The sequence below is a fragment of the Octodon degus genome, unplaced genomic scaffold (assembly GCF_000260255.1).
Source record: "Octodon degus isolate 3935 unplaced genomic scaffold, OctDeg1.0 scaffold00011, whole genome shotgun sequence".
Lineage (NCBI taxonomy): Eukaryota > Metazoa > Chordata > Mammalia > Rodentia > Octodontidae > Octodon > Octodon degus.
In genome coordinates this window covers 14830055-14842182 of record NW_004524587.1, presented here as the reverse complement: position 1 = coordinate 14842182, position 12128 = coordinate 14830055, and the positions used below count along the sequence as shown (strand labels likewise).

Here is a 12128-nt window from a genome sequence, read left to right as displayed (position 1 = left end):
GAGGGAGACAGGAGAGAGAGAGATGATGGGGGAAAATATCAAAGAAATGTGAACACTAAATGGACATTTGATTCCATTAACAAATAACTGGGGTTTCTGTAAAGGAAGAATAATAATTTAATTTTTTAAACAGTCACTACTTTAGCCAGAGTTGCTGAAAAATATTACAGCTGAAATCAAATGCTGAGATTTACTTCAAAATAATTCGACAAAGCCCATGGATAGTGGTACGTACCAATATTCTCAGCTACTCAGCAGGCTGAGAAAAGGAGGCAGGCAACCTAACAAGACCCTGTATCAAAATTAAAGGTGACATGCGTCAAATTGATAGATACTATGTAGTAGAACTGTAACAATACAAGATTTCTAATAAAATAAAGTTTATTTAATAATAAAAAAAATTAAAGGTGAGGAGGGAAAGAGGGAGAAAAGGGGACAAGGAAAGAGGAGAGGCAGGAGAAAAGAGACAAAGGGGAGGGAGAGGAAGAAAGAGGGAGAGATGGGAGAGAGAAGAAAGGAAGAGGGAAAGGCAGAAGAGAGAAAGGGAAGGAGGGGGTTGAGGGTGGAAGAATGTATACAACTCAGTGCTTCCTAGGCTCAAGCCTCAGTACCTAAAAAAAAAAAAAAACATCAGGGGATAAAAGGAGCTCTTTGGTTTTTAGGAAAGAGTAGGTAGTGGGAAGGAGGTGGTGAAGAGATGGAGCCCAAGGCCTCATGAGTGTTAGACAAGAACCTTGCCCCCAGCTCAAGAAGAGCTATTATTAAAAGGACTGATAATTGCTGAGACAACAAGAGTTGTTATTTGCTGCATTTTGGTGATTATTATTTACAGGCTCATAATATTAGTCTTTTGTATCTATTTGGTGATATTCATAATAAAGTTTTAAAGAATAAAAAGGAAAAGAAATTTGGACTGTAGGGCTGGTGCCTGATTTACCTCTGAATTTCCAACAGCCAACCAGGCAAATTAATAGCAATGGGTTTAGACAGCTCAGGCTAAGAATCCAAGTTCAGAATTGTGGTTAATGCCTGAAATATACCTCGCTTTGGGATGAGGCCCAGCACACTGGGCAAAGTAGGTCTTCAGAAAGTATTTCTTGGGGCCTGCCCCTTAGCTCAGTTCTTTAAGTGGCTGCCTCAACAAAGCAGTCATGCTCAGGTTGCTGGGGTTCAATCCCCACAACTCAAACCAGCCAAACCTGCCCTGAGGTCATTCCATGCCAAAAAAAAAAAAATAATAATAATAATAATAATAATAATCCTTCAAAAAGAAAGTATTTCTTGGGGCCGGGGAGATGGCTCAGTAAAATAAGTGCCTGGCAAGCACAACGACCTGAGTTCAATCCTTGATTCCACAAAAAAAAAAAAAAAAGTATTTTTTTCTTTTAATACTTTCTAACTTTAATGTGTAGTTAAGTTGTAAAATTCAGTACATCATTATTAAAATATTTTAATTTAATTATAATTTCTTACAATGTTTTGAAACTTTAATAACTTGATGCCTTCTTCAATTTCTCCTTCCTCACCATATGAAATACAGTCCTCATCTAGTCAAAGTGGTCTGGTCTCTTCATATTTTTCATGACAGCCATGATCTTATTGGAGCCTCAAACTAGAAGACCTCTCAACATTTTTATTCCATCATCTTCCCACACAATCTTCAAAATCCACTTTAAGTTTTCTTATTTTAAATGTTTCATTAACATTGTGGGTCAACATTATTTCATTCAAGAGGCTTAAGATGTCCCTTTTTTCCTGGTACCATAATCACCTACTGCTTCCTTTGTAAGCAATTCCACCTTCATTTGTTAATCTTTCTATCTTCCCAGCAAGGCCAACTGTCTTCCTTATTAGGAAGTTACAGTAATGAAAGCTGGAAAAAAAGGTCACTTTTGCAAAGTACCACCCAAGCATCTAACAGGACCATCTTAGTTCTCACATAGATAAAACCACTCTGAGAATGAAGGCAACTGTATTCACTTGCTGTTAATGTTATAACAAATCATAAAAAAAAAAAAAAAAAAAAAAAAATCATCACCAATATGGTGGCAAAGCAATGGAAACTTTTTTTAATCCCACAGTTTTGTAGGTCTGAAGTACTACGTGGGTCTTATTGAGCTAAAATTCAGAAGGAAGTGTTTCTTAAATGAACAAACACACACTTGAACAAGGAAGTACCACTACATATGCTCTCTAGGGTCTGAAACACACTCACTTAGCCATACCCAACAACCCCAACTCGACAAGCCTCAGTGGAAGGTGAGATTTCCTACCACTGCTACTTCTGCCCTCACACCCACTAGGCTTCCTTCTCAGGGTCAGGTGATTCCTTTTTTTTTTTTTTTAAGACAAAGAGTGGCTTCCCAAAAGATCTGCTGTTCTAACACCCTGTCACTTTTGGCTCCTTCTGTTCCCTTTGAACTGCTCAACTATATTTCTACATTCAATGTAGAATTCCATCTGAAATGCTCTTACCCCCAGCTCTCTGGATGGCTGGCTTCTTCATGGAAGGACCTTAAACCAGCCATGCCCTTGAAAGAAGATTCTCAGTGAGGCATGGCAGCACATATCTGTAATTTCAGCACACAAGCTAGAGCGCAATCACAAGTTAGCAATTTAGCAAGACCTTGTCTCAAAAGGAATAAAAATGGGAAAAGGGACATAGCTTAGGGCAAAGGCTTCTAGGTTCAATCCCCATTACTGTCATAAATAAATACTAAACTAACATTTCTTATCTCACAATCACTGCCCTTCATATTTAATGTTTTCACTTGATAATAACAATAAGGGCTAACAGTGGGAAATATACTATGTACATACTATGTACCATTTGTGCTAAACACTTGCTATGGATTAGGAGCCAGATGAAACTCCCTCAGAGGTTCATGAGTTAGAACTTATCCCCATTGTGAGATAATAAGAGAGTGGAAACTTAATCTAAGCTCAAAGGTGGGATCTTTGCCAAATTATTAAGATTAATCAGATGAAGCCCCCACGACCATCTCTTAGTGGCTTTATAAAAAAGGAAACAGGTATGATGATGCACATCTGTAATCCCAGCACTGGGACACTAAGGAAAGAGGACTGCTGCAAGTTCAAGGCCAGCCTGGGTTACATAGTGAGTTCAGGGGCAGCAGCCTGAACTGTACAGTGAGACCCTGTCCAAAAACCCAAAAAAGAGAGAGATCAGAAGACAAATATGTATTTAAAGGGATATATACATGGATATGTATGGATAGTCCCCTGCTGAATATATATATATATATATATATATATATATATATATATATATCGCATCACCACCAGAACCACCATGAGCTAATATAAGCTAATATAAACTTCTTTTCTATGTATCTCAGTCTGTGGTACTGTGTTACTGGCAACAGAAAATGGACTGATACAGCACTGTTATGGTTTGTGACTTGATGTCCACTCCCCAAAAGCCTTACACAATCATGGGGCAAGGTTCTAGAGTATATGACTGAATCAAGAACCAATGACTATGGGTATAAGTGCTACACCTGCCCTGGGGCAGGTAGCCTGCATATAACACAGGGAGGGCAAGAGGCTTACTCTCTGTTGCTCCTCCCTTTTGTTCTTGTTGCCTTTTCTGTCTTCTGTCACCATAAACTGTTGCCCTCTGCTATGCGCCACTCTGCCATGGAGCCATTTGTAACTACTACTATACTACATTGATCTACTAATGTCTTCTCCTGCTGACATTCGCCCCAAATTTTGAAACGATAAGAGAGTATCATTTAACAAAGTATCTCACCTGGGTATGCACACCTGTAATTTTAGCACTAGGGAGACTGAGGCTGGAGGATCACCAAGAGTTTAAGCCAGCCTGAGTTATTTAGCAAATTCAAGGCCAACCCAGACTATTTAATAAGACCCTGTCTGAAAAACAAAACCCCAAATATTTCAGTCCCTATTGGCATTAAATAGGTAAATTAATGTAATACTCTTAAGATTTTTCTTCATACATCTCAACTCACCTCCTCTTTCTCCAAATTCTTAGCATAGAATTCAGCTCCTATAAGGCATTCAATACATCCAGAAAAATCTAAGCATTGTAAAAAGCCTTTGTCACCACCCAGCTGTGTCCCCTTAGTTCATCAGAGGGAAATGCCCTTTCTAGGGCCTTAAAAAGAACTGAGCAAAACGCACACTGAATGCTACATGGGCTTCAGAGACCTTAAGAGAGATCATTCTAACAAAAGACAGCACTCAGTGGGCAGCTGCCCTGCTGAAGGAAGACCAGGATCCAATATTTGCCTCTTACAAACACCCTCTTCCCAGTACCCTACTCCTTCTAAGAAGTATCCAACACCTGAAATATGTTACTAGAAAACTTATCACCCAAACACACACCTAAAGATTTCTCTAGGGGCTACAGGCTTCCTTGGTTCCCCCTTCCTACCTTTACTTCTTGAGGAGGCAAATATACCCAATAACAGTGGTCTTGAGGCCAGCCCTCTGATATCATCTTTAGCTGTAGGGAAAGCCTTGATGTGGCAGATAAATGGGACTGCTGGTCTGCTTTTGGTGATTTTGGTTATTTCCAAAAAGTCCTGAACATCTCCAGAATACAAGGTCTCAAGAATCCCAAATTCCATGTCATTTGGAAAGTAGTACTGACAAACTGCCACAGGGAGCGGTAATTGGAGGGAACAACACTCCCTGGTCTAGCATGACCACAGGGTTTCTAGGATGAGGTGGTACAGGGGTGGTGCTTCTTGAGGACAAGAAAGAGGAGCAAAGAGCAGGTGAAATAACATGGAAAACATGAGCTAATGTTCACTGAGTGTTTACTTTATCCTTGGAGATTAGTGTCTTCTCCGTGCTGTTTCACATATAGTAATTTGCTGATGCCTCACAATCTTTACAAGACAGATACTGTTAATATACCTGATGTAGAACCCAAGGATTCAGAGTGTTAAATAACTTGTCTAAAGTAATCCAGTAATTGGCATGGTTGGGATTCAAACCAGGTTTGCCTGACTCCAAAGTCTCATAAACCATGTACACCACCTGCTGGTGAATAACTATTGTGTGAATGATAGAAGTATGTGTGAAAGAGTGAGAGATCACTGAATGCCTGCCCAAAGGTCTGTCATTGTTCCACAAGGGGGTCCACCAGCTGACCGAGAAATACTGTGGGAAGAATGGCCTAGTGTGTTTACAGAGGATGATGGAGGAAGATGGGAACCACATGCCTCTTTAAGTTCTACAGGAAGGAAGGCAGCACCAGGAATAAGGAAAACCAGGAGAGAAGCCAAGTGAATACCAATTAACCAACAGTGGTGTTCACCTTCAAATTTGACAAATAAAGATGTTCTTCAAGGTCCAGTCAGTGCACAAAACTCACATTAAGTGCCCAGCATCCTGAAGCGCTCTCTTCTCTTCCCCCAACTCTACTGAAGGATGAACAACTTTTCTCACATCTTTATTTGTAAATCATGAAATCTATAATTATTGTACTTTACTGGGCATTGAGGTTCGAACTCCTAAGGATTTTTTTTTTCCTCGAATGCCTTCAGGGCACTTTTTTTTTTTTTTTTTTTTTTTTTTACTGGGGATTGAATCCGGAGCTTTGTACATGGTATGCAATTGTTCTACCACTGTACTACAACCCTAGCCCTTTGAGAGTCTTCCTAAATTCCCCTGCTTGTCTCCAACTTGCCATCCTCCTGCCTCAACCTAATGAGTAGCTGAGCTTACAGACCAGCACCACTGAAATTTAACCTTTAAAGCTTTTTATATTTTGGTTTTGGTGCCAAGGACCAAACCCTGGTCTTACAGCTCGCTAGGCAAGAATTCTACTGCTGAGCCAAATCCCTAGCCTCTTAACCTCTAAAGTTTTGATGAAAAAATATTCTCCAGCGGGTAACCGTCTGGCTACCTTCCCCCTCCAGTAATAAGTACCTGGCTCAGAGGTATCATTTAGGGATCAGCGATGGGAACCTCACCACAGGGGAAAGTCTAGAAACAAGGACATCTCTAACTCAGGCCACAGCTGTGCCTGAGGGTGTCAATCTCACTTTGAAGCTGTGTGCTGAGAGGAAAAGGAACTCTGCTTCTTGCTAGTCTTGTGTAACAATCTTAGTTCCAAGAGCAGCGTCCCCCCTTCCCCCCCCCCAATGGCTAAGGAGTTGAATTTTAGCCAAATACTTGCGTACGAACAGCCACCTCCTTGCTCTCCCAGATTCCTTAAGAAATCCACCCAGTTCAGTTTGGGAGTAAGCCCTCGCAAAATGGGGCTCAGCAATTTCCCAGGAACGCTCAGTCCGGAGGTCAAGACAATGGGGGGGAGGGGCTGCTTAGCTTCCCTAAGCAGTGCCACGACACAGCTCTGCCTACGTCTGGGTAAAGAGGTTTGTATGGGCACCCTTCCTACCAGCCACAGCCACTCCCAAGAGACACTATCCTTCCAAATTACGTGTCGAGTACAACAGGGTGAGGAGGCAATCCAAGAGAGACGAACCACTGTGGTCCGAGGCTCCGAGCCACAGTTCTAGAAGATCCCCTTCACGCACTCCCGCCCTCAGCTCCCGCTTTTCCAGTGAGGACTCTCAGGCCCCTCAAGACCACCCCGCCCCTGCTTCGGGATTCCTGGCCCGGGGCGGACTCCATTCTGGTCATTCAAGGCCCCTCAGCCCCGGCCCGCGGCTCACCCTCTAGCGTTTCGCACTGCACCAGGTTGAGGTAGTCGGCCTGGCTGAGCACCCCGGCCTTGAGGCCGCGCACCAGTCCCTCCAAGTAGCCATTGTCTACGTTGAAGTATAGCTCCGGGAAGAACGACATGGCTGCGGCAGGGGCGGCAGGGGCGGCAGGACCGGAGAGCCCCGACCGGCCGGCACGCAACGCAACTCCAAAACCAGCTGACGCGGCGTCCGCAACTGGCTGTCAAGTGCGTCAGGTGACGCACAAGTGCCTCACGTGACCGCAACTGAACCACGTCCGGCTTCCGGGTGGTTTCAGGCGCAAGCATTGCGCAGGTGTGAGCGACAGACCGCCTTGTGGCGCCTGCGCGTTGAGGGGGGGCGGCCCTCAGGTTCCCGGGTTTGTACAGCTACTTGGAAGTCCGAGGGCCAACGCGTGGGGTCGCCTGTGACTGCAGAATTAAATGGGAGCTCTCTTGCTTTCCCGGGTTAGGTGCACCTAGCACTATAGGGTCTGCGAGGTAAAGATGAAACTGGGAGGGCTTCTTATGCTTACAAAGGTTCTACACTGCTGAGCCAGTCAATTCTTAAAGGAAAACCGAGATAAGGTGAGAAGCGAACTTTACTGGGGGTCACAATTAACTGCCAGCAGGCCCTGGCGCCCAATGCTTATTTGCTAACAGCCCGGGTAGGCTTACTGCGTCCAGCTTTCGCTGCATCGTTGCACAAGATTCTCCAGGACTGGAGTGAAACTCTTTTGCTTCCCCCAAAGGGCCCTAGTGCCCTAAAAGCGCGCGTGTATCTGACTCAGATGATGGATAGCAAGCCTTAGATAAGGGTGTGTGTGATTTCGTGGGTTGGTGATACCCCCTATCTCTTCCATGAACCCAGATCCCACGACCCCCACGTTCGAAAGAACCACAACCTTTGGGTAGGTTCCATCCTTTATTCGCGTCCCCTTGTCTCTGCCCAGATGGCCGGTTAGGTGCGGCTGCAGGGGTTCGTAGCAGTACCCAGCTTGCGGCAGTAGCAGAAAGCGTTGAAGAAGCGGCAATAGCATGTGGCACACGGGTCGCAGCACGGTACCTGCTGCCCCAGGCAAGACTCGTGTAGCCTTACACAGCGGCGTGGGGTACGGGGCTCGCGGTTCTGCTGGTCTAATACCTGCAATGGCAGGGCAGCAAGAACGTGAGCACAAGGAAGTTCTGGAACCGAATCTCCAATCCATACAGGAGGGCAGTAGAGTGAAGTCTGCAGTGAGCCCCCTCCCACCTTATAAAGGAGTCTGGAGGTGCGAAGGGGGGATGGTATGAAATGCCCTCTGCCTGAGACCTCACCCCTTTCCCCAAGCAGGTACCTCTGCCAAAGCTTCTGCCTTCTGCAGTAGAGCCTCTTCTTGTTCTGCAGTTGTCCTCTTTAGCGGAACATGCAGGCCTAGGTCTGGGGCTGAGGATGTGAAGGCAGGACCCTCCATGCACAAAGTACTCATGTTCCAGGAGTAGATTGTGAAGGGAAAGAGGGCTTATACCACGCAGATAACTTTGTAGCCAGTGAGTATCCAGGCCCCACCCAATCCCACCCCTGCCCATACTGACCTGGGAACTCTGGGAACAGGACTTGGTCAGGCCTTCTGATGCCCTCCAGGGGGACCAGACCCATCTGGGCGCCCTGTGTTGCAGGCAATGCCAGTAGCAGGGCGGCACAACTCAGCAGCACTGTAGTCAGCATGGCCTGACTCAGCAGGAAAACCCACCACTTAGGCCCTCCTCATCCTTGGAGGACCCTCAAGGTGCCCAAAGAGAGTGTTTCCCACCCAGAGTAGGAGTCCCTGCCCAACCTGAGGACTTACCTCTGCTTGCTGGCTCTTGCCTAGAGAGTTCCTGGCCACCTGTGCCCCCACTTATATGGTAGGGGATAATGAAAGACCTACACGTGACTTCTCCCTGTGGCCATATATGAGGGGCCCTCCCTGGAGGGTGGGGACACAGTTCGGGCCTCAGTCCCTGAAGCCTGAACCTTTGGATGCTCTACTAGAGGGTCGCTCATCACCAATCTAAAATGAGGACTCAAACAGCCAATTAAAGTTTGGGTTCTAGGGCCCCTAAATTTCCACAGGACCCAAACTCAGAGTGTGGCCCAGGCTGGAGCCATTAGCAATAACAAGGCAAGCGGCCCTGAGAGCTTAATTTAATTTCTAGCCCCAGAGATGCTCATTCAGGCCTTATGTGGGTTGTTGTTTCCTTTGCTTCCAGGAACTTGGATCAAGGGGGTGATGGGCCAGTGACTATTGTGTGATTTCTTTGGAGAAAGAAGAGTGGAGAAGATGCCCACCTAGCCATAAATAGGCTCTCCTGGCTGTATCTCTGGTTCTGCCTCCCCTCCCTTTTTTTTATTCTGACTCTTCTAAGGCCCCCACCCCTACTACTGTCCCCTAGCTCCTTTTGAACCTCAGGTTCCTGGAAGCCAAGGAAGTAGAACGGATTGTTCCCTGGGTGGTCAAGCAGCTTGAGAGTAAAAAGCTTTCAGGCCGCCTGCCTCATTAGTGCTAATGGCTGCCCCTTCCGCCCTGTATTGTCAGGCCTCTGACCATGCCTGGCATCATCAGTGCATGTCTGTGAGGAGAACTACCCATTTGTGAATGGGGAAGGGCACACAGATCCCCATTTGTCCCTGTCTTTCCTTGCCCTTCTGGAGGGTCTTTTATTACACATGTGCCCATCTGGAGAGAGATGCAAGCTGCATCAGCTTAGAGGCCCCAGTATCCAAACTGGACTCGCCCAAAGCAGCAGAAGAGGATGAAAAAGCTATTGGGTTTGCAGTCTAGGTCCACACAGGTTCTTTGGACCAAGAGGATGCCTGTTGAAATCCTCCCACCAAGTAGCCATCTGCCAGCCTTTTCCTGGAGTTAACAGCTGTTTGTATGCAGGCTTCATGGTGAGGAGGTGTTCTGCAGAGAGTGGGCCTCTGGCAGGCTTCTTCCACAGACAAGCACTGGTGTCCATTCTAGAATCAGGCGCCATTGGGTTCTCCCAAGGTTGGCTCAGAATAACAATCCTTGGAGCTCAGAAGGTCATTTATTACTGCCTGGGTGTGTGTGTAAGGGAAGACACCGAGGAATCAGACAAAGCTCCCCTTAGGACAATCCAGTAAAGGGCCAGACCCCTTATCTCCCTAAGAATGATGGTGACAATTTAGTGACTCTTTGCCAAAGCATACCTAGTGTTAAGGCATCTCTGACTTTAGGCATTGACATTTCCCAGAGGCCATACCTCAGGCCCATGTCAAGACTTTCTTTTCTCTAGAGTGACACAGGATGAAGATATCAGGCCCCCAGGTTGTGATTCCATTCCAGATGAGTCACTTGGAGCTCAGGAAGGGGCCTCACACATGTTATTGTATATGAGGCACTTTTCCCCAAATCCTTATATCCTTGTCCCATCCCTAGAGATTCTGGCTGAAAAGATAGGAAGCACTTAAATGAGCAGGTACAGAAAATAAATCCTCTTTTGCAACCCAGAACTCAGTGTTAGGTATGAGTTTTGATACATTAGAGAAGGAATATTACTACTAGGTGCAGTGGTTACAGATCTGCGATTTTTTTTTTTTCTTTTTTCTGAACCGGGGATTGAACTCAGGCCCTTGTGCTTACCAGGGAAACACTTATTCCACTGAATCATCTCCCCAGCCCCTGAGATCTGTGATCTTGAGGCTGAGGCAAGAGGAATTAAGTTTGGACTGTATAGAGTGAGATTGCCTCAAAAAAGAAAATAAAAATTTAAAAATTATTATGCAAATAAAAAGAGATAGGAAGCAAGGATTGCATGTGGATTGGAAAAGTGCTCTAGGGAGCTGGGGTGGGGACTTGGCACTGGCTGGACCCACTCAGTATTCATCCTACGGATAGGTCTTCATGTCTGGCCTGGGGCCTCCTCCCACCCCAGTGCTTAGCTATAGATGTGTGCCTGCAGGTATATCTGCCCCACAGATAGTACCACACAAAGGCCAGGTTGCTCACAGGGACAGCCTATGACCTTGCTTAGGCCCAGTGGAGGAGACAGGCCAACCATCACACATGATGACAGCCACAGTGTTGCCTATTTGCAACCTCAGCTACTTGAGAGATTGAGGCAGGAGGATCATAAGTTCAAGACAAACCTTAACAAGCCCTGTCTCAAAATTAAATATAAATGAATGAAAAGAACTGGAAATGTAGTTCAGTGCTCCTTGTATTTAATCCCTAGTAATACAAAATAATAATGATAATAATAATAATACCTCAGCTGAAGATGGGGAGGGAGTTGTCTAGGGAAGGCTTCCTAGGGGAGGGAGCGCTTCATCATGAAACTTGGATAGAACTTGAGGAATGGTAGGCAAAGAGACATTGTAAAAATTCCTTGGACTCATAACTGGCACCCTCTTTACTCTGATATCTAATTTGGTTCACTCAAGAGCGCTATCCTAGTTAACAATCAGCAGACTCATTGCTGTCATCTGGAGATGAGACAATTACCTCTACCCAAGTGCTCCTCAGAGTTAGTTCCACCTGTGAATTAGCCAGCAGCCTATTGTAGCTACTGTCAGCTGCTACTGTATAGCTGTTGTGAATGTGCATTGACCCAGACTTAGCCATAGGAGACCAAAACCACTCGCATCACCCATAAAATCAAGTAAAGTCCTCCAGAGGAGAAATAAACATTTGTTTATATCCTCTCCTACTCCAACCCCCTTTTGCCTTCAGTGCAGCATCACCCAACTGCCCCCCACCCACTAACATGTCCCAAATGGGTTTCTTCTCATAGCCTTCTATGTATATGTATACCCATAATTGCATCTGTGTTAACTTTTGCAATGAATCTTTGGTTTGGTTTACCAATTTTGTTGCAATTAAAAGTTTCTGCCTGGGCTGGTGAGATGGCTCAGTGGTCTAAAGCACCTACTTAGAACAAGTTTAGCAAACCACAGGGACCGTGGTTCAATCCCCCAGCACCAAATGCCAGCCAGCCCCGCCCCCTAGTGGGCTGAGCTGGCCACACACACACACACACATAAATAAATAAATAAATAAATAAAATTTAAAAAAAAAGTTTCTGGGGCTGGAGAGATGGCTCAGTGGTCTAAAGCAGCTACTTGGAACAAGCTTGGCAAAGCACAAGGACCGCGGTTCGATCCTTCAGCACCACATGCCAGCCAGCCTCGCCCCCTGGTGGGCTGAGCTGGCCACACACACACACAATAAATAAATGTAATAAATAAATAAATAATTAAAAAAAAAAAAAAGTTTCTGCCTATCATTTTTTTTTGTTTTCCTTGGTGCTATGGCTTTAATATGGTTAATTGTGTCTTCTCAAAAGTTCATGCAAGTAAAATCTTAGACCCCCAAGGTGGTAGTATGGGGAAGTGGAGGACCCTTTAAAAGGTGGGATCTAGTGGGAGGTCCGTAGGTCACGAGGAACTGATTACCTT

The 12128-nt window shown here is 45.4% G+C and overlaps 2 protein-coding genes, 1 long non-coding RNA gene and 1 other non-coding gene across 4 annotated transcripts in view; 2 read left to right on the top strand and 2 right to left on the bottom strand.

Moving 5' to 3' along the window:
- Nucleotides 1-6917, bottom strand: part of Atp6v0d1 (ATPase H+ transporting V0 subunit d1) — a 47326-nt gene extending 40409 nt beyond the window's left edge. The window contains exon 1 of the mRNA XM_004625870.3: nucleotides 6678-6917. Coding sequence (XP_004625927.1) covers nucleotides 6678-6807 — 130 coding nt within the window. The 5' untranslated portion in view covers nucleotides 6808-6917. The remainder of the gene's footprint in view (nucleotides 1-6677) is intronic.
- Nucleotides 6918-7068: 151 nt separating this feature from the next.
- Nucleotides 7069-11464, top strand: LOC111815094. Its single transcript, XR_002819888.1, has 3 exons — nucleotides 7069-7273; nucleotides 7639-7956; nucleotides 8918-11464. It is a non-coding gene; the product is annotated as an uncharacterized LOC111815094 (long non-coding RNA).
- Agrp (agouti related neuropeptide) lies at nucleotides 7634-8697 on the bottom strand. Its single transcript, XM_004625868.2, has 3 exons — nucleotides 8261-8697; nucleotides 8023-8105; nucleotides 7634-7829 (listed from the first exon to the last, which is right to left on the bottom strand). Exons 1-3 carry the CDS (start codon nucleotides 8391-8393, stop codon nucleotides 7647-7649), a joined length of 399 nt encoding a protein of 132 aa, XP_004625925.1. The 5' UTR covers nucleotides 8394-8697; the 3' UTR covers nucleotides 7634-7646.
- On the top strand, nucleotides 10097-10228 carry LOC111815137. Its single transcript, XR_002819921.1, has one exon. It is a non-coding gene; the product is annotated as a small nucleolar RNA SNORA40 (small nucleolar RNA).
- Nucleotides 11465-12128: the final 664 nt, after the last annotated feature.

Coding starts and splice junctions, on each gene's coding strand:
- Agrp (XM_004625868.2), bottom strand. CDS start 8,393: ATGCTGACTACAGTGCTGCTGAGTTGTGCCGCCCTGCTACTGGCATTG. Junction 8,106..8,260: donor CCTGTTCCCAGAGTTCCCAG/GTCAGTATGGGC, acceptor CCTCAGCCCCAG/ACCTAGGCCTGCATGTTCCG. Junction 7,830..8,022: donor AGGCAGAAGCTTTGGCAGAG/GTACCTGCTTGG, acceptor CTGCCATTGCAG/GTATTAGACCAGCAGAACCG.